This window comes from Peromyscus maniculatus, chromosome 7 (assembly GCF_049852395.1).
Source record: "Peromyscus maniculatus bairdii isolate BWxNUB_F1_BW_parent chromosome 7, HU_Pman_BW_mat_3.1, whole genome shotgun sequence".
In the NCBI taxonomy this organism is placed as follows: domain Eukaryota; kingdom Metazoa; phylum Chordata; class Mammalia; order Rodentia; family Cricetidae; genus Peromyscus; species Peromyscus maniculatus.
In genome coordinates, this window is record NC_134858.1 from 117,141,367 (window position 1) to 117,169,304 (window position 27,938).

At 45.8% G+C, this 27,938-nt stretch overlaps 1 protein-coding gene across 1 annotated transcript; it reads left to right on the top strand.

Annotated features, from left to right (window-relative positions):
• The first annotated feature begins 11 nt into the window (after positions 1 to 11).
• Positions 12 to 27,938, top strand: Exog (exo/endonuclease G). Its single transcript, XM_076577340.1, is given in 8 exon segments — positions 12 to 41; positions 43 to 194; positions 346 to 380; positions 2,041 to 2,190; positions 6,434 to 6,573; positions 7,871 to 7,947; positions 10,452 to 10,566; positions 26,332 to 27,938. Coding segments are annotated over 8 exon segments (1,161 nt in total). The 3' UTR covers positions 26,794 to 27,938.

Sequence of the window (27,938 nt, forward strand, 5' to 3'; positions counted from 1 at the left end):
TCGGTGTGCGCATGCGCGGCAGAGGCAACGCGCTGGCGTCTCTGTAGTTATGGCTGCAAAGAGCTTCGCTTCCCGCCTCAGGGGCTCGCGGCGGTTTCTGAATGGCTTCCTGGCCGGGGCTGTCGTGGGCGCCGCGGGAGCTGGGCTGACGGCGCTGCAGATCCTCCGGAGCCGGGACGCGGGATCCCCGCACGGTGAGTCTGCGGGCGGGCTCCATCCCCGGGCCTCGGCCCCACCCGCCCCTTCTGCCCGCCAAGTCTTCCCCTCGCTCTGCGGGCTCGCCAGTCACCGCCTGCCGTCCGTAGCTCCACCTCGAGCTGAGACTCTGTTTGTTCTCCACCTTAGGTGCAGCACAGTGCCTGGTACAGAATTGGCCTTCAGTAAGTGTCTTAGTTTCTTTTCCTGTTGCTGTGACAAAAAACAAACACACACACACCAGGACCCGACGAAAGCAGCTTCAGGGAAGGGCTTGCTTTAGCTCCAGTTCGAGGTGCAGCCCATCATGGCGAGGAAGGAGCTCGAAGCCGCTGGCCGCATTGCTCCCACAGTCGGGAGACAGGGAGGAAGGCATGCTGCTGCCCGGCCCCCTCTTCTCCCATCCTCACAGAGTGGGATTCCCAGCCCGGGAACGGCCCCGCCCACAGTTAAGCCGCGGGTTCCCGCGCCTGTGCACACAGCCATGATCCACCCCCCATGGGCATACCCAGAGGCCTGTCTCTCAGGTGATTCTCGATTCTGTCAAATTGACATCAACCATCCCAGCAAGTATGTGTGAGGGAGTTTCCATGAAGGCTGTCTCCTACCCAGTTTTCCAAGCATGTAAATCCTTACGTTCCCAGGGCACCTGCAGGCCCATCGCATTCCAGGACATGCTCGACCACCTGCTTCTTTGGTACTTGCATTGTGCCAGAGGAATACCCCGGCGATGGTGCTTGGGAAGGCATGGGGAGGAAGGGGCGACTGGTACCTGGCTCACTGTGGAGCGTGTGCTTGGTTTTTTTCCAATAGGAGAAAATACCAGTTTCCCAGCCTTCCTGCAGCATACCTACCTATATCAGTCTTCCCTTGTGTTAAAACATTGGGGAGTGTTAGTGAGGGATGGTTTGAGTGGTTTTTGTTTTTTTTGAGTCAAGGTCTCATTGTGACCCAGCCAGGCATCAAACTTGTTGGAGTAACAGGTGTGTGCTCCCACTCATGGAATTATGGTCTTTAGGATAACTAAAATGAATACTTAGCCTGGCAGATGAGATGCTGTGATGATGAGAAACTAAAATTATGGCCATTTTTGTCTCCTTAAGTATGAAGACCCTTTCCCATCCAGTTTTATCAATGACTGATAGCTGCAGCGGCATGATGCTTTCCTTTGCGGTCTCCTTACGGTTTGAGGTGCAGACAGATTTGGAGAACTAGTAAGATCCGGTCCGTATTTCTGTTTGGTACCAGGAATGAAGCGAGGGCCTCTAGTGTGTGCACAGCCGTTGCTGAGCTGTGCTCTGCCTGCACCCTGCACGCCAGGCCTTTCTTTACGTTGTGACTGAGTGTGGCAGCACATACCTGTCAACTTGGTGGGTAGAAGTAGGAGGAGCGAAAGTTCAAGGCCCGCCTGGGTCACAGAGTGAGTTCAGTTAGCTTGAGAAATGTAGTGAGACTCTGTTTCAAAGTAAAAAGTAAAAGGATTGGGAACGTGGCCCTGTTGGGATTCTTGCCTGGCGTGGGTGAGACCCTGAGTTCATTCCCCAGCACCTAAACCAAATGCACACCCTGGAGTTGAAGCTTATTGTGAATACACAGCAGAATGTAGGCAGAGGAGGATTTTGCTTAACTGTTTTCTTTGACTTAATAAATAATTGCAAAAAATGAGGTCTGTTTGATTAGACCCTTCTATCCCCAGCACTGGGAACCACACTCCCTGGAGAGACCTTTGGGCCATTTGCTTTTAGATATCACTGTCGTCTTTGATCTTTTGTTCTTAATAAGAGTTACTAATTACTTGTTTTTATTCACCACCACCACCCCTTTTTTTTTCTTTTTCTTTCTCAGAATCTGCAGAAAAAATAGTCTTGGAACAGTTTGGATTTCCTTTAACTGGAACAGAGACCAGGCGTTACACTAATCATGCCTTGTCTTATGACCAGGCAAAACGGGTGCCCAGATGGGTCCTTGAACATATATCCAAGGACAAGATCGTAGGTAGGTGGTTGCAACAAAGTTCAGGTACTGGTGAAAGGGTTTCCAAGTTTAGAATAAGGGGACTGTTGATAATATTTTCAGTCTTTTCACCTCCCAGCACATAGAAAATGATGTTTATTTTGCTCTCTTATTAAACGGATCAAGCTTAGTATTGAAGGAGTACCAAGATCCTTCCCAGCTAGCTGTTTCAGGGACTGGGAACATCTCTATTTCAACACTTGAGTTTCAAGGCTCCATCATAAATATTGATGCAGCGAGCATCATTGTTACCTCAACAGGTTTTGTTTGAACGCCTACTAAGTGGTACTTGCATAGTGATGCCAAGCTGTGAGGTATAGCCAAGGCTAGAGTGGGTAGTCTGTAGTCCTGTAGCATTTTATTTATTTCACTTTTTATTACTTATTTCCATATCTATTTATTTATTTTAGCTTTTCTTGAGACAGGGTTTCTCTGTGAACAGCCCTACCTGTTCTGGAACTCACTCTGTAGGCCAGGCTGGCCTCAAACTCACAGAGATCCTCCTGCCTCTGCTTCCTGAGTGTGCACCACCTGTGCAGTTTAACAGGGGAATCAGGTTGCCCTGTCAAATAATTATGAGCATCTAATAAAGATTACTAGTGACGTTTCTGGAAGAATTGACTGCAGGTTAGGATAGCACTGTTAAGGGACAGTGAGAATGTGCTAGAGGTGGCTGCAGGAGCTGACTCTGCTTCTCTGACAAAGTGGACTGGAGAGTGATGGGAGAAGAGCATTCTTGGCAGAGAGAAGCAGTTGTGTCTTTGGAAGTCCCGATGTGAGAACACTTGGTGCACTCAAAAGGGAGGCCAAAGTGACGTGGTCTGCAGCTGTGACGTGGGTGTGAAGTCTGTTCATATATCCTCCATGGCTTGGAAGATTCTTCAATTAACATCACCAGATCTTGATAATGAATGTCAAACTGGCTTCTAAGTAGATCTATTTCAGTTTCTGCTGCCATCATTGAGTATCAGGTCTCCCAGCCTTTGCCTGTGTTGATCGTTGTTATGCTTTCCCAGTCAAATAGCTGATTTTACTGTATTTATTGTCAGAGGTGGTATTTTGTGAACTATTCTTTCTCTGTAAGTTGTGATAGTTTTTTTATTTTTCCATGACAGGGTCTCATTATGTATCCCTGGCTGGCCTTGAACTCTCAGAGACCTCTTGAATGCTGGGATTAAAGCGCATGCTACCACACCTGACTTGGGGTAGTCTTTAAAAATTGTGTTGCTGGGTATGGTGGTGCACAGCTTCAATTTTAGGAGTGGCAGGTGTGCCTAGGATTCAAGGTCAGCCTCTATAGAAATGAGTTCTCAGCCAGCTAGGGCTATACTGTGAGCCTGCCTCAGAAAAATAAATAGCTAAAATAAATTGATAGTACAGTAACTTTTTACTATTTTAATGATAGTATTTTTTTTCTGCTATAGTTTTTTTTTTTTTTTAAAAAAAAAAACAGGCTAGACCAGGCTAGCCTCAGTTTATTGATCTACCTAGCTGAGGATAACCCTGGACTCCTGAGGCTTTTACATCTACCAAGTACTCGGATTACCAGGATGCCCCACTGCATCCCACTTACCATGGTAGTTTCATCCCTATTTTGTGATTTATCATTGAATGTAAGGTCTGTATATTATCTCTCCTTCACTTTAAAATGTGTGCTGTGAGGCTGGCCAGATTGCTCAATTGGTGAAGGTACTCGCACAGGCCGACCTGACCTGAGTCTGAGTCTGAGTCTCGGAGCTCTCATGAAAACAGAAGAGAACACACACACACACACACACACACACACACACACACACACACACACACGAAAAATGATAAGAAAGTGTGCTGTCTGTGAGGATTAAAATGCTGATATCAGGATGAGCGTATACCTTTCCAGGACTAAACAAACCCAGTAGCGTAGCAGGGACCTTAGAATGTCCTCGTTCAAGAGGAAACTATTGTAGAAGTTGAAAATTGATCCTAAGTTTTGTGAGTGTGTGCATATGTGTCATGAATCTCCAGGGTGGACCTGCACCAGTTCACTGTGTGTGTGTGTGTGTGTGTGTGTGTGTGTGTGTGTGTGTGTGTGTGTGCAGTGTGGACCTGCACCAGACCACTCTCTCTCTCTCTCTCTCTGTGTGTGTGTGTGTGTGTGTGTGTGTGTGTGTGTGTGCATATGTGTCATGAATCTCCAGGGTGGACCTGCACCAGTTCACTGTGTGTGTGTGTGCAGGGTGGACCTGCACCAGACCACTCTCTGTGTGTGTGTGTGTGTGTGTGTGTGTGTGTGTGTGTGTGTGTGTGTGTGTGCGCGCGCAGGGTGGACCTGCACCGGACCACTGTGTGTGCAGGGTGGACCTGCACTGGTACACTGTGTGTGTGTGTGTGTGTGTGCAGGGCGGAGGACAACCTCAGAGTTAGTTTTCCCATTTTCACCTCATTAGAAACAAGGTCTCCTGTTTGTTCCTGTTTCCCAGGCTAACTTGCCTCCAGCTTCTGGAGATTCTCCTGTCTCCACTTTGTATCTTGCTCTAGGAGCTGGGATTACAGATGTGTGTTACCATATCTGGCTTTACATGGACTCTGGGGCTCCAAACTCAGGTCCTCACACTTGGCATCAAATCCTTACTTGGCTGTATCTGTAGCCTTTAACTGTACCTTTGTGTCCCATAAATCCATTTGATTTATAATCAAGCTTAATAAGTTAAAATAATGGAAGAATTTTAATTTTATTAACTTTATCCTGCTATTGTGATCCTTTTGAGATAGGTATGAGGAAAGCAATGCTTTTTCCATTGTAAACCCGTGAGTTGGGTAGTTTTGAGGAGGTAAAGTACAGCTAACTCAGTTGCTTATAAACACTGTGTCTCAGTCACTGTTCCCATGCTGTAAAGAGACACCATGACCAAGGCAACTCTTACAAAAGAAAGCTTTTAATTGAGTCTGCTATCCTCATGGGGAGAGTGGCTGGAAGCATGCAGGCATGGTGCTGGAGAAGTAGCTGAGAGCTACATCCTGATCCACAGGTAGAGAGATCTCATGCTGGGCCTAGCATGAGATTTTGAAACCTCAGCCCACTCCCAGTGACCCACCTACTCCAGTGAGGTCACACCCACTCCAGCAAGGCCACACCTCCTAATCCTCAGCCCACCAATGGGGACTAAGCATGCAGATCTACGCACCTGTGGAGGCCTTCTCACTCAAAGCACCACTTACATTCAAACACTTGTCCTGTTCAGAAATCTGAGGTGTTCTGAGTGGAGCTCCTACCTTAGATGTTTATTTTGTCACGGTTTAAGAGGCACTAGGCAGACAAAAGCATCTTTCTCCCTTTATTCATTAATTCAGTACAAGTAAATTTGTCAGAATATAATTTTGTAAAACAATATACAAGGGGCTTTTTTTTTTTTTGAGACAGGGTTTCTCTGTGTAGCCCTGGAACTCACTGTGTAGACCAGGCTGGCCTTGAACTCAGAGATCCACCTGCTTCTGCCTTCCAAGTGCTAGTGCTAGGATTAAAGGCATGTGTTACCGCTGCCCGGCTAGGGGCCTGTTTTTTATTGTTGGAGGATTTCCTGTGTGCACATAATGGGTTTTGATATGTCCACCCCATACCCGTCTCCTTCGGTTTCGTCCCTCTCACCACTATTCCCTCCTTGTTTCAGGTGTAGTTTTTTTTTTTTTTAAACCTCCCCCCAGTCCACGTAGTGCTGCCAGTTTGTGCCTGGGTGTCAGATCATCTACTGGCGCATGGGTAACCCCTCAGGCAGATTCTTGAAGCAAACTGACTCCCTCTCCCAGGAGCCCTCAGTTGCCAGTGGCTCCTCCGTGAGAAGTGGGGCTTGTGGCCCCTCCCCTCTGTTGGGTTCTGTCTGGTTTGATCTGGTGCAGGTATTGTGCATGCTGTCAGCCGCTGTGGTTACCTGATGGTTCTTGTACACGTTTGTTTGGTGTGGAGCTCTCTGTGCCCCTTGCTACCTCCTTGTTTTCAGCTGAGTTCTGTCCAGGGTGGTTTACTTGAACTGGAAAGGCCAGAGTCAGAATGTGAGCGATAGCTTCACTGTATGAGAAGCATCCTGTCCTAGACCAAGCCTTGCTCAGATGAAGTATCTAAACTGTTTTAGGAACTTGAGACATGCATGTGGTCCCTAATGCCAGCTGCTTGAAGTGATGCCTTCCCGCAGTAGCCAACTTGCCTGCCTCAGAGGACCCATAGATAACCATTTTGTGTGTTTTCCTTCAGGTGACGCAGACAGAAAACATTGTAAATTCAAGCCTGATCCCAGTGTCCCTTCGACCTTCAGTGCTCTCAATGAGGACTATGTTGGAAGTGGCTGGTCACGAGGACACATGGCCCCAGCAGGAAATAACAAGTTTTCCAGTGTAGGAATACTTTCGAGAGGATGAGGATGTGTGGCTGATGATCTAGGAACCAACTTATAAAGCTTGAGAATGTCCGTGTCTGTCTGTCTCTTGCCTCTAAGAACTAAATTCTAAATGTGAAGGGGGCTGAACAGCCACTAGGAACTGAAGCTACTTGTTTTTCTGTTTCTTCACGTTTAATTTTAACTTGTGCATATAAACTGACATTTTACCACCTAGCCACACCCCAGATGCGAACGCATTTTCAGTTTGAAAAGTTTGAGAGTTGTAGCCAAGTTGAAGCTAAGTGACAGTCCATCCGGTCCAGTGGCTGCCAGGCCAGAACCACGCTTGACGACATGGGCCTGGTGATGGCAGCTGCTGGCTACAGACATTGGAGCAGACCTGTGTGTGTCGATCAGACTTGCCAAGTGAGCGAGTGTATGGTGGCTGGAAACGGGGAGAAGAGGGTGTTTCTCTGCCACTTTTGAACGAAATGTTTTGTTGTTTTCCATACCTCTTCAATAAAATCAATAAAATCCCTGAGAGTTGGCTTTTCCTCCAGAGGCTTAAAGCCAGAATTGACTCTCAAGCTTTCTTTGGAGGCTTTTAGTCCTTGGAGCATATAAACATGCTTTTGGATGTTATAAATGGCAAGAAAAGCCAGACACACTGAACTACTTACATTATAGTTCTTATTTTCTGTTACTGTTGTTGTTACTGTTAGTGGAGACACTCATGTGGTACAGGCAGTCCTAGAGCCCGTTATGTGGCTTAGGATGACCTTGAGTTCCTGATCCCCGGCTTTCCCCTCTGAAGCGCTGGGGTGATAGGCATGGGCCATGTACCCAGCTTATAGTCTTTTTAAAAATTAATTTTTTTTAAGGCAGGGTTAGTCCTTTTTTTTTAATTAAAATTATTTTGTGTGTATTAGGTGTGTGCATGGATTGTATGTGGAAGCCCGAGGACAACTTTGTGGGTTCCTTCCTGTCACCTTTATATCAGTTCTGGGCAACAGATTAGGGGCAGCAAGCCTGTGGGGCAAGCACTTTTACCTGCTGAGCGAGTTCACTGGCCCTGGAGTTATTTTGCATAATGACAGAGTTTTCTGTCTTGGGATATTTATGTCTGGGTTTATCTAAATAAGTATTATTGGGTTGGGGCTGTAGATGGGTGATAGCATGATTGCCTGATGTGAGCGGATTCCAGCACTGATGAGTAGACCTGTAGGTGTTAATATGGGGCTGTCTGCATCTGCTTGTGGGGCTTCAGAAGGGAAGGCATGCTGGAATAACACGTGTTTTCATTTTTTTCACAGAAAGCCATGGCAGAAACCTTTTACCTTTCTAACATCGTGCCTCAGAATTTCGACAATAACTCTGGCTATTGGAATAGGTAGGTGTGGGTGGTGGGTGGTGACGCAGACTGTTGGCATGTATGTGCTGTCTCTTGCTCTTCAGATGCTCTCCTGGCTGAAGGGCCAGTCTCTTTGGTGTATTTGGGAGAACAGCCTTCAGAAGATAGCCTGCCTCTTTGATCATTTGCTTCTGCTTTTCAGGTTTTGAGAGAAGCTACTGAAATGAATATTCCTGATAGTAACTGAGGGATAGTAACCTGTCCAGGGAAGGCACTTTGTGCCTGAGCTCTTTGCAGGGCACCATCAGGTCCAAGGCTGGCCTCCAACTTGGGATTCTCCTTCCTTAGCCTCGAAGGTTCTGGGGTGACGGGTGTGCAGCACCACACCTGCCTCTTTCTGAGCTTTGCAGGAGCACAGTTTGGCATGTACAGTTCCACACAGCCATTTACCATGTTAGTGGTAGAAACAAACGGCTGTGCCTTCTGCTTTCTTTGGACATGGTTGAGTTCTGTCACGTTGTCTCCCTAGGCATCTGAGGCCAGCACTGGCTGAGGTGGTTTTGGGCAGTGTGCTTTTCCTGTATAATATTTTATGGTTCCGAATCAGGCTACGGGTGTGCTCCTTGGTAGACTACTTGCTTCACGTGGGCAGGGGCCATGGCTTCCATCCCTTCCACCAAAAACAAAACAGACCTGGGGAGATGGAGCACTTGGAGCACTGCTTGCTCTGCTACAGGGTCTGAGTTCAGTTTCCAGCATCACCGTGGTGACTCACAACTCTCTGTATCACCATGGAACCAGTGTCCTCTTCAGGGTCTCACGTGTACACTTACGTACATGCAGGTAACACACACATAAAAGACAAATTTTAAAAAATAAACATTAAGAAAATGCCCTATACTTAAAAGCCCAGCGGCCAGAGAGGCGGCTCAGGGGTCAAGAGTTTATGTTGCTCTTGCGAAGGGCCGGAGTTTGGTTCTCAGCATCCGCACCAGCTAGCCCACAGCTGCCTGTTGTTCCAGCTCCAGGGGTTCCAACACCTCTCCTGGCTTCTGGCACCCGCACCAATGTGCGTGTGTGCAAACAGACACATAAAAACCGTGAGAGGAATCTGTAAAGACTTCACTAGTTACCAGCCTCCTATAAATTGTATTTTTAGGAGGAAAGAGTTGTTTTAAATGTAACCCACAATACTATTGTACTTAAAACATTAACAGTAACTCTTTAGCACCAGGTTTACAGTGTTCATTCCCCTGAGGGTCTTGTTGCTGTTGGGACCCAATTAAGGTTCAGATTTAACTCATGGACCTTTGCACTCCCTGTAAAGCTTTTCCTTCCAGCTTGTTAAAGCTCTGGGGTGTTTTTCTTACCCCTTCCATGTTGTGTTTGCTGATTGCACACCTATGGGAACCTTTTACATTTTCTTTTCTCAAGGGAGCTCTTTGTAAGGAGGAGAACTTACCTTGGAACTGGGCATCTGCACTGTGGAAGAAACTCAGAGGCATGGTGGCTGGTGTTGCCTCTCCTTTAGATGTCCAAGTGCAGTATAATGAGTGCATGTCACTACCATGTGGAGGGTTGTGTTGTCTCTGCCCCTAGCCCTGTAGATGGTTTCCACTAGGACAGCTGCCGCATGGGGCGGCCAGAACCCAAGAGTTCATTGTGTTGAGCTAGTAAGGGAGTCCGTGCTCCTAGTGTCTTCAGCCTTTTAGGAGAGATACATTCTGGTGCCGAGTGAAAATGGAATGACTGTTTGGTTCCAGCAGTCTTTGATGATACGTGTTCTAGAAATTGCCATCACTTAGGGAATTGCAGTTTAGCATTTGACTTTTACAGGTAAGTGCAGAAGACGGTCTGAGAAACGTTTCAGTGTAAATCTTACCTTCAGCTTCAGATGGGATGAGCTTGCAAAGCTACAGTTGTGATACTGCGTAGCCTTGGCTGGCCTGGAACTCACTATGTAGATGAGACTGGTCTCTCACCTATACAGACCTATACAGATCCTCCTGTCTCTGCCTCCTGGGTGCTGGGATTAAAGGTGTGCGTCATCATGCCGGATCTGATGTGTGTGTGTGTGTGTGTGTTTTAATAGTTTGAAGTTCAAAAGACTGCTTTAAATTTTTTTCGTTGTTTGTTTTTTGTTTTTCCAGACAGGGTTTCTCTGTGTAGCCCTGGCTGTTCTGGAACTCGCTTTGTAGACCAGGCTGGCCTTGAACTGAGAGATTCGCCTGCCTCTGCTTCCTGAGTGCTGGGATTAAAGATGTGTACTACCACCTACTGGCTTTAAAATTTTTTTTAGACAGGGTCTCACTATGTAGCCCTGGCTGGTCTGAAACTCTTTGTAGACCAGATTAACCTTGAACTCCCAGAGATCTAATTGCTTCTGCCTCCTTGGTGCCGGGACTACAGGTGTGTGCCACTATGGGCATCCCTAAGTTAATTTCTTCAATGAGATCTTGGTGTCTTTCCTAGGGACTGGGTGACTTGCTGCTTTCTTACATGTATGCCTGTGAACATGTAACATATTTTGATTTGTTTTTCAGAATAGAAATGTATTGTCGTGAGCTGACGGAGAGATTTGAAGATGTTTGGATAGTATCAGGACCGTTAACCTTACCTCATACTAGAAGTGATGGAAAGAAAACAGTTAGTTACCAGGTAGGGACTTGTAACATTCAAGCTTATGTTGTTCCATGAACTCATAATCTCATTCGATGCTCTGTTTTTAATTTCATTTATTCAGCATTATTTACTGGGCACCTGTTGGGATTATAGGTATAGAGGATACAATAAAAAACAGTCATTGACTTGAAGATGTTTACAGTTAAAGGAAGACATTCAACATCCTATTGTGTTAAAGTTTCTTTTTTCTTTCTTTCTTTAATGTTCAAGACGCTGGAATACTTACGGAGAGCAGAAAACAGGCTAAGTGTATGAGAGATTTTAGTGATGTTAGAGACATGAAAGACTGTAAGTACTGCTGCGGAAGGCTCAGTGTTGGGGAATTCTGGAGCATGTTTACAGTAGTGCATTAGCAGGCTGAGTGTCCTACCAACCCAGTGTGACTGGATCTCTTCATGGAGATTGTGAGGTCCTGCGTAGTCCACACAGGGCAGGGCAAGAGGTGGAGTGTTTGGAGGGAATAGAGCAGGTGTTTAGTGAATGCTGGCTAGGTTACGGGCTGTTATTCTGTCTAGACCAGATGTGCCCTGCGGTGTCAGCACCTGATGTGGTGGTATTGTGTTCCCCAAAATATTGTGTACCCTAATAAACTTATTTGGGGTCAGAGAACAGAAAAGCCACTAGATACTAAGGATAGGCAGTGGTAGCACACGCCTTTAATCCTAGCATTCCAGAGGCAGAAATCCATGTGTTCAAGGATACAGTCAAGCATGGTGACTCATGCCTTTAATCCCAGAAAGCGAGCCTTTAATCCCAGGGAGTGGTGGTAGAAAGCAGAAAGATATATAAGGCATGAGGACCAGAAACTAGAAGCATTTGGCTGGTTAAGCTTTAGGCTTTCAAGCAGCAGTTCAGCTGAGAGCCATTGGGATGAGGACACAGAAGCTTCTAGTCTGGGGAAACAAGACCAGCTGAGAAGTTGGCTAGGTGAGGTTAGCTATGGCTTGTTCTGTCTCTCTGATCTTCCAGTGTTCATCCCAATAACTGGCCTCAGATTTGATTTTATTAATAAGAACTTTTAAGATTCCTGATACAACCTGATGCTTTCAACAGATTCCCAGGACAGCCTGCTTCACTGTCCTTGCCGGGGACTTCTGGTTATGATGTCCAGTCCTTCTGAGTGGTGGGGAAGGAGGGCAGAATTTGTTCCTTAAGACTAATTCGTTTCAGATTTCTCTTCTGGCCAAATTGCTAATTTAATTTTAGGTTTTTTTTTTTTTTTTAAATAATCTTAGAATTTGCCAAGTGTTGGTGGAGCACATGGCTTTAATCCCAGCACTCAGGAGGCAGAGGGAGGTGGATCTCTGAGTTCAAGAACAGCCTGGGCTACAGAGTGAGTTCCAGGACAGCCAGGAGTACACAGAAACCCTGTCTCAGAAAAATAAAAAAATTAAAAAAAAAAAAAAAATCTTAGAACCAAACGCGGAGAGCTGCCTGTTGTTTTTGGTTTTGATGTAATTAATTATTTTGATGTATTAATTTTTGGCTTTGCCTGGAACCTCTTACTCTCAACCACCAAAAAGTCTGGTGACTGTAAACCACCGGAAATGGTTAACTTACAGTTTTACTTGTGTTTTGTTTTGTGAAATTGAGAGATTTCTGTAAATAGCTTGCTGTGTAATAAAATTTTACTCACTATAAAAGGAAAAATTGACTTTTTTTTTGTTTTTCGAGACAGGGTCTCTCTGTGTAGCTTTGCACCTTTCCTGGAACTCACTTGGTAGCCCAGGCTGGCCTCGAACTCACAGAGATCCTCCTGGCTCTGCCTCCCGAGTGCTGGGGTTAAAGGTGTGCACCACCACCGCCTGGCAAAATTGACTCTTAATTCGGTGTCTTATGTAATTTTTTTCTTTCTTAATTATATTTATTATTTAAAACAGTTTTTAAATTTAAATATATTTTGATCATAGCCTTTTCTCCCCCAAGTCCTTCCAGACCCCCTTTCTACCCACCCAGCTTTAGGTTTGTTCTCAAAAAACCCAAAAACCTAATATAACAATCCTCCTCCCCAAACCAAGACAACACCCGAAAAGATAAAAAACCAAACCCATATATGTATGTATATATATTGGCATGATGTTTCTGTTACCTGTGTTGTTCAAATGCAATAGTGAAAAATGCACATTTTATCTACTGCTTTTCTTGCTGGATATGATTTTCTAAACTACAGCTTATAAAAGTGTGTGACCTACTTTGTCCCTAGAGGGCTTAGAAGCAGTGATACAGGCTTTTAGCCACAGGCAGATCTTATTTTCTAGAAATCACCTCTTGCTAAATGGCCCCAGCACTTTAGAGAAGCGGCTGGTTCCCTCCAGAGTAGTCTGTGTAGGGAAAGCACAAAAGTGGAACATCTCGTCCCCAGGCAAGGCAGTGCTCAGACAGACCTGTCGGAGAGATACAGGAAGGAGCTGGAAGGAGCTCCCACTCACCATATCTGACTGAATGTGAAAGCCAAGTGGAGTGTAGCCCTGCGGGGTTAGGTCAGAATACCACTGGTGGGTAAATACACGGGTTGCAGGGGACCTTCCTGACTGATGTCAGCCAGGGAATTGGCAGGAGTGGAAGCTGTAAGGAGCATTCTGCAGCCATTACAGTAACAAGTGACTCAAGCAGGAATCATCAGTTGGTGGCAGAGTGTGGGCAGGGTTCTGTGAGGAACAGGGGTGCACTCACCTCCTCATAAGTCATTTAATGATCAAAAAGGTGAGAAATGATGACTTTACCTTTCTAACCAAGTGACCAAGGTTAGTATCTCTAGCAGTGGCACTTACTTGTGGTGTGCTGTATGGAGGAGGAAAGATACCTCTGCAGAAATGCATAACATTCAGTCCCATTGTGTGGAAAGGGCGGGCGGAGCCCAGGGGAGGCTTTATCAAAGAGAGAGGCCGTGTCCGAACACAGGTTGGGGAACCAGCCGCCGACCTTTAGTAACTGAGATGAAGACAGAACTTGCACTGTGGCCTTAGAGGCAGAAAACAAGGCTGCTGAGTAATGGGTCAGCTGGCTACATTTGACGTTTGGAGACGGGATGATTGTACTCAATTTCCTGGTTTGGTAATTGGTCTGTGACTGTGTAAGTGAATGCCTCTGTAAGAAGACAGTACATCCTGGAGGATCAAGGAGTGGGTCTGTGACTTAGTTTAAATAAGTTTAGGGACAACAGAAAAGAGAATGATAAAGAAATCAAGGAAAATGTTAACAGTTGGTAGGTATAGGTAAATAGTGGAGTTCTTAGAGCATTTACAAAGTCTGTTTGAAATTCAGAATTGAAAAAACAAAGATGCTGTGTCTCCCTCCGTTCTCAGTTTTCGTTACGCTGGAACATGTGATACTATCAGCGGTGTGACTTGGCTGTTCGTTTATCAGTGGATGATGTTCAGTGTGGTCAAGTAGCCTGAAGAGTTTCTAGAGACCCGGCAGCTCTCCTCACAGTGATCAGATTCGTGAGGTCAGTCAGGGTCAGCTTCCTGAAGGGTGTATTTTGAGTGATGGTCTTGGTATTTGTTTTTACCTTAAAGTTTTATTTGTCTCAGGTCCTTTTCTGGGCTTCTGAGCCTGTATCATTCCATGTCTCTGTTAATTTATGGAGCCTAGTGGTCTTTTTTGTTCGTTTGTTTTTTCAAGACAGGGTTTCTCTGTGTAGCCTTGGCTATCCTGGAACTCACTCTGTAGACCAAGCTGGCCTCGAACTCAGAGATCCACCTGCCTCTGCCTCCCGAGTGCCGGGATTAAAGGCTTGGCACCACCACCACCACCACCACCACCACCACCACCACCACCACCACCTGCCAGAACACACGTTCTTGGCCTAGCTTCGGCAGTCTCTGGCGTCTCCCTCTTTCGTATTCCTGTCCAGCCCCGTTGGCCCCTGAGATTGCACTCTCAGGTCTGTCGAAAACAAAACCAGCGTTCACGGTATTGCGTGTGTAAGTCGTGTGTTTGGGTCTGTGGGAAGAGAGAGGATTCTGTGTCAGGCCTGTGCTCCCTGAGATACACATGTGACAACAAAGGACAGGACACAGAGTGGAGGGAGAAGGTGGCAGGGAGCCAGGCTGCAGTTTTTAAGAATGTAGTGATGCACTTTCACTTTCTAGTTCTGATGGTTCAGGTCACTCAATGTCACACTCTTTTCAAAAAGAGAAACCAGTAGCTTTCTCAGATATTATTCTTGGATCCCTTTAACTTTCTGTTCCTCCCCCAGCTTTCTCCTCCTTTTCTTTCATTCATTATGTTTATTTATTTACTTACCTTTAAAGACAGTTTTGCTGAGTTGCCCAGGCTGTTCTGGAATTTCTGAGGTCAAGCAATCCTCCTGTGGTAGCCTCCCAGCAGTGTACACCATGTGCCTAAGCTGTTCAGCACACATTTTTTTTTTTTAAAGATTTATTTATTTATTATGTACACAGTGTTCTGTCTGCATATATTCCTGCAGGCCAGAAGAGGGCACCAGATCTCATTACAGATGGTTGGGAGCCACCATGTGGTTGCTAGGAGTTGAACTCAGGACCCCTGGAAGAGCAGTCAGTGCTCTTAACCTCTGAGCCATCTCTCCAGCCCCTGTTGAGCACACTTTTATTAAGCGTCTAGTGTATACCTGGGATAGCTCTTAGGTGCTTCAGAGTAAAAAGGCAAACAAGGGCCATATAGAAAAATGAATAGTAAGGGGTCATGGGGGAGGAGAGAGGGAGAAAAAGTCGGGTTGGTCACTGGGGTAAGTAACAGCTGCGTGGAAATGCAGTTAAAGTGAGAGAGAAGCCGAGGTTGATGTCCAGGGAGCGGTGCTCTGCAGTGTGACAGCAGCTGGTGGTGAGGAGGAGGTGGGGTGGGGCAGATGGAAGAAGCCTGGACTGTGTGGAGACAGGATGCTCCTGCAGGGTTTTGATCAGGAGGGTGGTGTAATCTGGTTTACATTTGCAAAGCCTAGTTTGGCTAGCTGCTTGTGAGAACAAGTGGAAATAGGAGTTGACGGTCGAGCAGCTAGTGGAACTCGAGAGAAAAACCACTCCAGCGCAAGGGGTGGGGAGGCAAGGCTTCCTGGGGCTTCCTGTGGAGAAGGAGGAAGGAGTCTAGTCACATTCCATCTGAGATGGTAACAACCAGAGAAGAGACTTTGGGGGTTATGCTTTGTCATTTTGAGATTTGATGACCACTCAGAGGTGCCCAGTAGGCAGGATGCGTGAGTTTGCACCGCAGAGGACAGGCTTGGTGTCTAGATCGGCTTGGAGTCATTAGACTTAGAGCTAGAATAGCTACATGAGCGTAGATGGAGGGGCCGTTGGAGGTCCGCACCCTGGTACAGTCAGGCCTGAGGTCTAAAGTATGATCAGAGTCAGGAGGAGGCGGAGGAGAAGCGGGAGGTGGTCAAAGCTGACAGCATAGTTGAAGGGGAATGATAATGTGGTGACGGACCACTGGCAAACTCACGAGCAGTCTTAGTTATTGTGTGTTTTTATTACATTTAGCGTAGGTCTCCTTAGTCTTAAGTTCCCCAAGCCCCTTTTCTTATATTCTCTCTTGTGTTATGTTAGGGTTCAGCCTGTTTCTAGAAGAGGCAATGTAGGTAAACTTTCTACTCTTTGCTAATCCTAAAACTCTAGGAATGTGTTCCAGAATTTACATGCCTGACGAGCTCTCTCTAGGGAATTTGACATGGACCATAGGGTTTGAGAAGTGTTCCTTTAGAGAGTGTTAGCTTCATCCTTGAGTCAGAACAAGGCCATTGCTTTTGTGGCATACTACTTCTCCAGGAGCCCTGCTTCTGAGGTCTGCATGACAAGTTGACTCTTGAGTATTCTCTCTGCTGTTTGGCTTGTAATGTGTGTTTACCACATTTATTTTTAGCTTTTTATAGTGGGTGGAGAGAGCCCCAAAGAGTAGGGCGAAATTCTCTACCTTTAGTGCTCACTGTTTGGAAGGCCTTTCTTTGCTGTGTTTTTTGGGAAGGGACTGTGTGAGCCCTGGTCACTGTCATATGTCATGTATATATACAGAAGTTGAGTGTTGACAAGACTTGGTCCTCTAGTTGTCTAGTTTTTATCTTCCTCAGAGACCTGCCTCATGACTTCTGACTTAATGTTCTTATTTTCACTAGTAGATTTCTCTATAGTAATGTAGGTTTAGCTAGTTTGGGTGTTATTTTCCAGGTCAAACTTGACTCCAACTAAACATTTAAACATTTAAACCCAAGATACCGTCTCTTAGTAATTAAATTAGGAAAAGAAACTTTTGCTATTTTAAGAATTTAGTTGGCCCCATCCCTAACCCAGGAGGTATCTTCAATTGATAACCACATGCAAATAAAAATAGTTTTATCCAAGGGAGTTTCACTGGGAAACAGGCTGCAGGCCCAGCAGTGTGGTCAACCAATAACCAACTCTACTGCATGTTGAGGATTCCCTGCCTCCTAATGTCGAGTGTGGGCTTTTTAAAAAATTAGTCTTATTTCTTTATTTTATTCATATATATTTCTCTCTCTCTCTTTTTTTAACCCTACAAGTCCTTTGTGTATGTAGTACATCTTCCAGTTTTGTGTTTTGATGGGATTCCTAAGTGTGCTAATGAATGGTCTTTGCATCTGTGTCTGTTTCTTGTGCCTTTTCTTGGCTCTTTCCCTTCTGTTGGTTTTGTCCTTGTGGTGGTTTGAAAGAAAATGACCCCCTAGGCTCACGGGAGTGGCACTATTAGTAGATGTGGCCTTGCTGGAGTAGGTATTGCGTTATTGGAGGAAGTGTGTCATTGGGGGCGGGCTTTGAGGTCTAGGATGCTAAAGCTAGGCCCAGTGTGAGTAACTCTCCTTTCCTGCTGTCTGGATCCAGATGTAGAACTCGCAGCTACCTCTCCAGCGCCATGTCTGCCTGCATGCCACCATTCTTGCCATCATGACCATAATGGACTAAACTCTGAACTGTGAGCCAGCCCCAGTGAAATGTTTTCCTTATAAGAGGTGCCCTCATCTCTTCCCAGCAGTACAAACCCAACTAAGACAGCCCTAGTCCAGTGTGCTAGTTTTGTTTTATCTTATATTGTTCCTTAGAGGCCTGCTTCTTTTCTCTTTTTTAAGATTTATTTATTTATTATATACACAGTGTTCTGCCTGCAGGCCAGGAGAAGGCGCCAGATCTCATTACATGTTGTGAACCGCCATGTGGTTGCTGGGAATTGAACTCAGGACCTCTGGATGAGCAGCCAGTGCTTTTAACTGCTGAGCCATCCCTCCAGCCCCGCCTGTTTGTTTTCTAATGAGAGTCAGAAAGAAGGTAGATCTGAATGTGAGGGGAGGGAGGAGAAGAGGGAGAGGAAACCATAATCAGAATATGTTATGTGAGAAAAAAAATTTCTATCTTCCTTCTCCCCCCACCCCAAGATTTATTTATTATGTATACAGTGTTCTGCCTGCAGGCCAGAAGAGGGCACCAGATCTCTTTATAGGTAGTTGTGAGCCACCATGTGGTTGCTGGGAATTGAACTGAAGACCTTTGAGCCATCTTTCCAGCCCTCTTCCTTTGTCTGTCTTTCTTTTCTTTCCTTTTTAGACAGACTTTCTCTGCATAGCCTTGGCTATCTTGGAACTTACTCTGTAGACCAGGTTGGCCTCAAACTCAGATTCAGTTGTCTCTGCCTGCCCAGTTCTGGGATTGACGGAGTGGACCACCACCGCCTAGCAATAATTTCCAATAAAAGGAAAAAAAACAACAACAAAAAGGATTTAACTGGGGAAAAAATGTATTTGTGTGTACACATAGATGCCTGTGTAAGCTTGGAATTTCACTAAAGAAAGTGCATCTGAGGGACGGTGAGGCTGGGAGGGGGGAGAGGTGGGGTGGGGTGGGGAGAGGCAGCCTGTGCTGAGAAACAGTAAGTAGTACATCTGTGTAGAAGAGGCAGAAGAGATAAAGGGCTGGGGCCTGGTTGCAGAAACCTGAATGTCCAGGTAAGACCTTCAGACAGTTCTTTAGCATGTGGGACCTTTTATAAGCATCAATTCCAATCAGGCATCTGTGGGTCCAGTGGTGTCCTTTCATGGTATTTGGATGGGGACACACATTGAACAGCCCTTTGAGAGCAGCCAGACCTCTGAAGGAACAGTGTGAATGAAATGTGTGCTCTGTCTTCAAGGGGGTGTAGCAGGAATCTTAAAAAGTTCTTATTAATAAAATCAAATCTGAGGCCAGTTATTAGGGTGAACACTGGAAGATCAGAGAGACAGAACAAGCCACAGCTAACCTCACCTGGCCAACTTCTCAGCTGGTCTTGTTTCCTCAGACTGGAAACTTCTGTGTCCTCATATCCCAATGGCTCTCAGCTGAACTGTGCTCGAAAGCCTAAAGCTTAACCAGCCAAATGCTTCTAGTTTCTGGTCCTCATGCCTTATATACCTTTCTGCTTTCTGCTTTCTGCCTTAAAGGCGTGAGTCACCATGCTTGGCTGTATCCTTGAACACATGGATTTCTGCCTCTGGAGTGCTAGGATTAAAGGCGTGTGTGCCAACATTTTCTAGCCTAATTATCTAGTGGCTTTTCTGTTCTCTGACCCCAAATAAGTTTATTAGGGTACACAATATTTTGGGGAACACAATACCACCACACTTCCCCTTTTTTTGTCTAAAATTTTAAAAAAGCTTATAACTAATACAAGAAAAATTATATCCAGTAAGTATATACAATATACACAGTCAAGATTACATTAACGATGTCTAGTCCATTAACATTTGACAGATTCAGAAGAAAAACTCCATTATATATTAACAATGTCCAGTCCAGTAACATTTGATAAACTCAGATGAAAATTTTTCATTACTTATTTAAAACAAGTAGTTCCTTTTTAGAAGTATTTTTTCTTTTCATAATTGATTCAGTAATCTACCTTTTGTCATTTTTATATCTTCCCCTTTTTCTTTTTAGAGTAGATTCAGTGATCTACCCATTTATCATATTATTATCTTTTTTCTCAGAGTAGATTTCAATGATCTACCTCAAATTTATATTCTCTTTTTTTCTTTTTTAAACAAAAACTCAGAATCTAATCTCCATGTTCAGCTTTTTTCCTGACCATTAACAATTAACTTGTAACCAACCATCATAAACAATGACAATATCTATAACTCAAACGACCAAAAACCTCCCATCCCACCTCTTGGGAATGTGGGTGTCGTTTTTCTTAAGATTATTTCCTGCTTTCTAGGGGTGAAGACATCTTTAAGGAATCCTGAAAATAAATTTTTTGGGTTAACTGTCAAGTCCTGTATCATTTGCCCAGTCACTGCATAATGAGAAAGTGCAGGGCTTGTCTCAAGTCCTTGTTCAAGTAGTCTGTCAGGCTGGATCATCTCAGCTAGCCATCTCTGTAGCAGGAGTCTTAAAGAGTCTTATTAATAAAATCAAACTTGAGGCCAGTTATTGGGGTGAACACTGGAAAATCAGAGAGCTAGAACAAGCCACAGCTAACCTCACCTCGTCGGATCCTCAGCTGGTCTTGTTTCCTCAGACTGGAGGCTTCTGAGTCCTCATCCAGAATAGGTCTCAGCTGAACTGTGCTGCTCAAAATCTAAAAGCTTAACCAGCCAAATGCTTAACCAGCCAAATGCTTCTAGTTCCTGGTCCTCACGCCTTATATATCTTTCTGCCTTCTACCATCAGTCCCTGGGATTAAAGGCTCGCTTTCTGGGATTAAAGGCGTGAGTCACCATGCTTGGCTGTATCCTTGAACAGATGGATTTCTGCCTAGCTCTGCCTCCCAAGTGCTGGGATTAAAAGCGTGTGCTACTACTGCCTATCTATGTTTAATATTGTGGCTGTTCTGTCTCTGACCCCAGATAAGTTTATTAGGGTGCACAATATTTCGGGGAACACAATACCACCACACATCTCAAATTGTCTTAAGCAGTTTGTAGTCCAAAGTCGATCTTTTGGTGGTGTTAATCAGCTTAATGGCTTTACCATAGTCCTTGTGGAATCATCATTGTGGAGTCCTGTCGTCTTTTTGAAGATTTCAAAGTCACTGTTAAGTGTGGTCATGGTTCACTGCAGACTTTTTTTTTTTTTTGTACCTCCTCTGTGGTTTGGAACAATCACCATCTGATAAATGTCTGTCTCTCGGAACCATGAATGTTCTTCCCTAGAAGAGAAAATCTTCACAGCAATTTCTCCCCACCATTTGTCTTGCCAAACTTTTCCAAACTGACCTTTGCCGATGCTTTCTTGTAACACGATGGTCCTGGGAATTCTTCTCTGAACAAGCAGCAGTAAACCCTTCGTCCCAGGTAGCAGCATCACCGCAGTCACCAACACGATGAGAAGGAGCTAGCAACTCGGAGCAGTTGGCAGTTAGGCATGGCGATTCTGAGTCACACGGCCACTTTAGATTCCTGCTTGTTTTCAGCCATACGCTACGTCAGGAGACCGTACCGACCCAACGTGGGGACACCTAGGTTTGCTGGGCAGGCAGTGGAGCACGCATGCACGTCAGCTTTGGAGAAGTGAAGCAAGCATGCTGGCATTCAGTGAGGGCCAGCACTTACACTGTGCATCGTGTAGGTACCTTTCAGCATGCCGTCACTCCGTCCTCACCACAGCCCTTACCACACATAGCAGTTGTTCTTTTACACACAAGGAAACAGGATTGTAGGGGTCAAGCCCAGGTCATACAGCTGGTGATTGAAAAGGGGAGATCCAGACCTGGATCTGTCTGTCTGCACACTTGATGCTCAGTCAGCATTGTCCTTTGAGGCTCTCAAAGGTCTGTGGCAAAGGGAAGACCAAGTTCCTGCACTGAGAGCATGAGGCCATTGGTAATGGAAGACGCTGTGGGTAGAGGCCGGGAGTATCTGCTAGCATGCAGAAATAACAGAAAATGGGCCGAGAGGGTTCCTTACAGCCAGGCAGAAATGTCCACTAGAATCTGGGGGAGTGGATCACAGCACCCTAGAACTTGAGTACGTGTGAGCCTCGGGGAGGATTAGTAGCAGTGATGTTATCAGAAGTGAACCCTCTGACAGCTTGAATCAGGGTCACCCTTGTGTAGCTGAGGCCATCCATGCGCTTTCTCTGATGCGTCCACTCCAAGAGAGATGTGAAACATACCTGAAGATTTGAACATTGTAAATGACCTGATGAGAGGTGGTACGTGAGCAGTAACAGCCTGCCCTTCACTCGGGAGCCTCAGTCCAGTTACTCGTAGGGAGAGAGGAAATCGGAAATCTGCCCCAGGAATCGGGAAGTCTAGGGAAACTTTGTTCATTTACATATCTGCCCCCTGCCCGGAGCAGTTGCCCAGCGGGTGGAGGCTGTGTTTGGTTTGAGCTGCTTCACCAGCAGATGGCCGCTGGCTTCTGCTGACACAAGACTCCCACCATTCCTGTCGACTTCCTTCCCCGTGTCTCCTCGCTGTCCCTTCTGTCTCCTAAGTGTGGATGGAGGCCATGTCTTCCAAACTACCATCTTTTTCTTTCTTTCTTTCGTTCTTGTGATTGGCATTTTAAGGGCTCAGTCTCTTGATGTGTCCTGGCAGTCTTCCTTTTGGTGTGACTGCCTTTCTTTCTTTCTTATTGGGGTGGTGTCATTAAGTACATTTATCCTAAGAACTTTAGTCAAGACATAATAACTAGACGACATTACACATAGCGGGCTAAACCTGTATTGTGTCTTGCCAACTTCTTCTGGAACTGGGGGGGCGGGGTGCACTTTGTGGTTGTGACAGGGATAAGTTGTTAGATAGTCTCTTAGAAGGAAGGAAGCAAGCTCCAGGCAGTATGTAGGAAATAACCAACTTACATGTGAGTCCATTGTACATCTGTTCTGTGTGTTGTATTTTCTGGTCATTTCCAGTTGGTTGATTTCCAGTTTTTGTTATCCTTGACAAGAGTTCAAGGTTCCTGAGCATTTTAATAGCAGCAGTGATCTCCTCTGTGAAACATTTTTATCCAAGTCTTTTGTGAAAAGGTTTGTTGCTGATGTACTGATATTAAAAGCGTGATTCGTGTTAAGCCATATAGAAACCCTTCGTCCACAGTCATTTATGTTCACCTGGATTTCTCTTTCTGAGCCTGCTGCTGACCTGTAACTGGTCTAATCTTGCTGGAGCCCATGTTTTCCCACTATCCCTCCGCAAAACCTGTCTTTTGAATGACATCCACCATAAAAAATAGTTTTTATAGGTCTTGGGGATTTTGAAATCTTTTTTGTTACTGTTATGAGCAGTGTCCCTTGTAGCCCAGGCTGTCCTTGAACCCCTGATCCTCCTGCCTCTACTTCTCAAGGTTCTGGAATTATAACTATGCACCATCACACTGGAGCACGAATCTCAAAAGGTCTTATTAATGAAAACAAACCTGAGCCAGGTATTGGGGTGAACGCTGAAAGATCAGAGAAGCAGAACAAACCACAGCTTCCTCTCTTTGCCAGTTCCTCAGCTGACCTTGTTTCCTCAGACTGGAAGTCTCTGAGTCTTCATCCAAAATGGATCTCAGCTGAACTGCAACTCATAGCCTGAAAGCTTAACCAGGCAAAAGCTTAACCAGGTCTAGTTCCTGGTTTTCACGCCTTATATACCTTTCTGCTTTCTGCCATCACTTCCTGGGATTAAAGGCGTGAGTCACCGTGCCTGGCTGTTTCCAGTGTGGCCTTGAACTCACAGAGATCCAGACAGATCTCTGCCTCTGGAATACTAGGATTAAAGGCGTGTGCTACCACTGCCTATCCTCTATGTTTAATATTATGGCTCTTCTGTTCTCTGACCCCCTAGATAAGTTTATTGGGGTGCACAATATATCAACCACATCATACTCTCCTTTACCCCCCTCTGTCTGTGTCTCTGTCTCTGTCTCTTTGGATACAGGGTCTCATAGCACTGGGTGGCTTCAAACTCAGACTCACAGTAATCCCCCTGCCTTTGCCTCCCATGTGCTGGGATTAAAGGCTTATGCCGCCTTCTTCTTCTTCTTCTTCTTCTTCTTCTCCTCCTCCTCCTCCTCCTCCTCCTCCTCCTCCTCCTCCTCCTCCTCCTCCTCCTCCATCATCATCAAACTAGCATGTCAGTCTGTCATAACAGTTCTGTGAGGGCATTTGGGGATCGCTGGTACTGTGTGTACAGGAAGAAAGGAGGCTGAGTTGTAGCTTATGGCAAAGTGGAACCTGAGTAGAAGTCTAGTCTACTGAGCCTTGTACATTCTAGGAACATTTTCTCAAAGTAAGAAAAGCTTACATGTATTGCTGAGTTACCTATAAGGAAGAGAATCCAAAATTATTTTAAGATTACTTATGTCTCAATTTTTTTATTGTTGTTTTGTTTATTTTTTATTTTGAGACAGGTTTTTTTTTTTTTTTCTTTTCTTTCTGTGTAGCCCTCCCTAGCTGTCCTGGAACTCACTCTTTAGACCAGGCTGGCCTCAAACTCAGAGACCACCTGCCTCTGCCTCCCGGGTGCTGGGATTAAAGGCATGTGCTACCACCACCAGGCTATAAGCCTCAAATTTAAGGAAGAAACAGTGGGTTTTGAATTTCCAAACAGGCATGGTCTCTTTTAGATGTGCTGAGAACAAAGTAGACTGACTCGGACAAGATGATGAGTTGATTTAATTTTCTAGTTACTTATAGGGAAGGTCATGACTAGAAGAGTCTCATGTTCCAGCTCTGAATAGGAACAGTGGCAAGGATTGAGATGTAGCTGAGTGATAGAGGGGTGCTCGGCATCCCTGAGGTCCTTCAGCTAGCGTGAGTTTAAAAAAACCCAAAAAGTATAGAAACGGCACATTTCCATGAAGTAAAGCCATGAAATGTAAAATGTCAAACACTTACACCTTTTGCTGGAATTTAAGGAACTCAATTAGAAGTTCTGGTTGGCAGCCAGTGAACATGGCCAGTTAAATATTTTTGAAAGCAGCTTTTTGTTTGTGGACAAGGAGCCTTGAGGTAGAAATGGAGAAGTGACTGTAGAAGGCTCTCCAGGGAGCCGGAGGGTCTTGTGCTGGGTTGCAGTGCTATGGAAAGCCCACCAGGTGGCACCAAGGGTTTGCTTACCCCTGGGTCCCCAGCCACTGTAAAGCATTAGAAGCTCATTTCAACTTACACCTCTTTGTGAATATGACTCCAGAGTTGCTGTGCCCTTGGTTCTAGTCCCCAGACCCCCGTGTTGTTATTACCCGTCATCTTTCAGCCTCTTGCCACATTCTGTGTATAAGGAAAGCTGTGGGTATTGGGTTCCCCTTCAGATAGTACTTTGCTCAAGAGCAGACTTACTGGTGTCCCTCCCTTTTCCTTTTAAAATGAGATACAGAGTCCAGGCTTGTCTTGAGCTCCCTAAGGGTACAGCCAAAGGTGACCTTGAACTTCTGATCCTCTTGTCTTCACCTGAATGCTAGGATTACAGCCTACTCCATCACACCCAGTTTATGCTGTGCTGGAGGGTCAGTGCCAGGTTCAGGAGCCCTGAGCTTCGCTAGTATCATCTACCGGGGATTGGTGAACCTGGTGTGAACTTTAGCGAGCTCGCTTGCCCTGGTTGCGTAAGCCACTCTTGGGGATAAGAATTTTGAACCTGTGGACAGTGTAGTTTCATAAACCTCGCTCCGTACTAAGCCCCAACCAACCATTTTCAGTATGCTCAAAGACAGTTGTTGTAGATGTCATTCCTGTGGTTGGGTCTTCCCTGAAGTCCTGTAGTTGGTTGTGGCAATGTGTGACAGACAGTAGATGGCCATGGAGTTAGTTCTAGGCTGTGTGCAGTGTGGATAGGAGTTTTTAAAAATCAGAAAAGACCCCTTTGTTGGCTCTGATCTCGCTGCCTTACTTGGACAGGGAGCCTGCAGCCAGAGCTGCCTGACCAGAGGAGACCTGCTGACCGAAGGCAGGGCCCAGAGGCACACTGCAGGCCTGCTCCTTTGGCTAGTGTCATTTTATCGGGGACATTCAGCTTTTGTATTTTAGGTGACAGATGAGGCTTTTAAGTGTATCAGAGGAAAGAGGCTTCATAATTAGTACGGCCAGCTTATGCAGCCAATTTGTTTTCTCCTTTTCTCATTGTGTGGCTACCTTTCCAAAGTGTCTGATTTGACAGCATAATTTAGAAGTTCAATGTTTGATGGTCCAGGAGCATTTGAAACTAAGCAAAAGCAGTTGCACGTGCTTAATTAGAAAAAGTGAGCCGCGATCGAAGTGATCTAGAAAGTTCCATTGATGGATATCTGGGTACTGGTGAGTTTGCTAAACCAGGGCCATTTTTACTGTGAGAGCTGAGGATGTTGAAGCCAGCTGTTTTGATTTCTACTGTGTAGAGCATCAAAAGCTCTGATTATGAGACGAAGAGAAAATGACAGCTTTTTCCCACTGAAAATTTAGTGCATGCTTGCGGCACTCTTCCTCCTCTGTCCTGCTCTTTGAGGTAGCATTATTTTAAGACTGGTTCGAACTGGCCTGCCCGATATTCATCTTTGTTTGACTCTCTTGTAGGCGAATTTCTAAACAGTCTTATTAAATAAACACAGCGCCAAATACAGAGGTGAAAGCTGTAGAAATCAGAGTGATAGCCACCAACCAACCTTAGCTCACCACGTCGCTGTAGCTTCTTCCCGAGAGCGCCTCTTGCTTTCTGACCTGTGCCTTTATTCCCTGTTGTTTTCCTTAGCAGTTGGACTGTGATGCGCTGGGTACACTGAGGCTGTTTACAGACCTTTTCTGGTAATGCGTCTAAGGAGTTGTGGGAACAAAACTTTGGAAACTGTTGACACTAATTGGGCTGTTTTGTTTTTAGGTGATCGGTGAGGACAACGTGGCAGTCCCCTCACACCTTTACAAGGTGATTCTGGCTCGCAGAAGCCCAGAATCTACTGAACCACTGGCACTGGGAGCCTTTGTGGTGCCAAATACAGCCATTGGGTTCCAGTCCCAGTTAACTGAGTTCCAGGTGAGCCTCCAGGACCTAGAGAAGATGTCAGGTCTGGTGTTTTTCCCCCGTCTGGACAGAACCAGCAACATCCGGAATATTTGCTCTGTGGACACCTGTAAGCTCCTAGGTTTCCAGGAGTTCACTCTGTACCTGAGCACCAGGAAGATTGACGGAGCCCGTTCTGTGGCCAGACTGGAGAAGGTCCTGGAAACTTTGAAGAGCTCGGGTGTGGAACCTGACGATTACTTCCTGAGTCGCTATGGGAAGAAGCTAGAGGAACTGAAAGCTAAGGAGCAGGCGGACACACAGCTGGGAAAGCTGTCCTAGTGCGGGCGGGTGTGAGCTGTCACCCATAGTGAACAGGCGCAGGCACGCCCCTCCAGGCGCTTGTGTTTTAGCAGATTGGTTTTCTTTTTTTCTTTTTTGTTTTTGGTTTTTTGAGACAGGGTTTCTCTGTGTAGTTTTGGTGTCTGTCTGGATCTCCCTCTGGCTGGCCTCAAACTCACAGAGATCCACCTGGCTCTGCCTCCTGAGTGCTAGGATTAAAGGCGTTGCCAACATGCCTGACTACAGATTGATTTTCAAGAAATGATGGAATCCTGACTGAAAATCCCTCCAGAGACTCACTCGCTCAAAACTCAGTGTTGTTTTCTTTCACTAGGATCTGCATTGGTGGAGGTGGCTTTTAGAGTTCCTCTCTTATCGTGTCCAAATACACTGTACGGTTTACTTCTTGCTTCTCCTCTCATGACCCTGGTGTCCGTCCTTCTGTGTTGAAGCTTTTTCCAGTGTGCTCTGTATGCAATGCTTCGTCTGCATTGTCTTGACAGCGAGCCTCTGTGCAAACCCACTCGCCCATTTTACATGTGGGGAAGGTTGAGGCTCAGGGAACTTTGTGTCTTCCCCATTGGTAGTCTACAGAAGTCATCCAGGGCACCTCAGAGTTCAGACGAGGTTAGATGGGGTTCGACTCAAGTATATACCTCTATCTGGGGGTATTCCTGGTCCTAGGGTCCGCTTGCTGAGAAGGGTCTCTGCTGGCTGCTCAGGCAGACACTTGGATGCCAGCCTCGGGAAGGAGAGAACAGTGAGGGAAGTTCTCCGTGGGCTTGACCGGAGCCTGGGGTTCCCTCCGGGGTCACACGGGACGGGATAGGTGTGTACCGAGAGTACTGCCGGGCCAGCACACCACAGGTGGGGAGAGCCTGGGCCAAGGTCCAAACCAGCTTACCCTGTGGCAAGAGCAGCTGTCTTCTGGCTTCCTGTGCTGCTCTCTGGCTGTGGCTTCCAGAGTCTTGAGCTGTCCTAAGTATAGACAGTCCAGTCGCCTCCAGGCAGAAGGTCTTGTCTCAATCTGTCACTCTGCTACTGTCTTTCAAGCAGCGGTATGAGGGCAATCTTTGAGGCCTTGTGTTTGCCTCTGATAGAAATGCCGTGGCTTTACAATAAAGATAAGGCAGTGGTTGACCCTG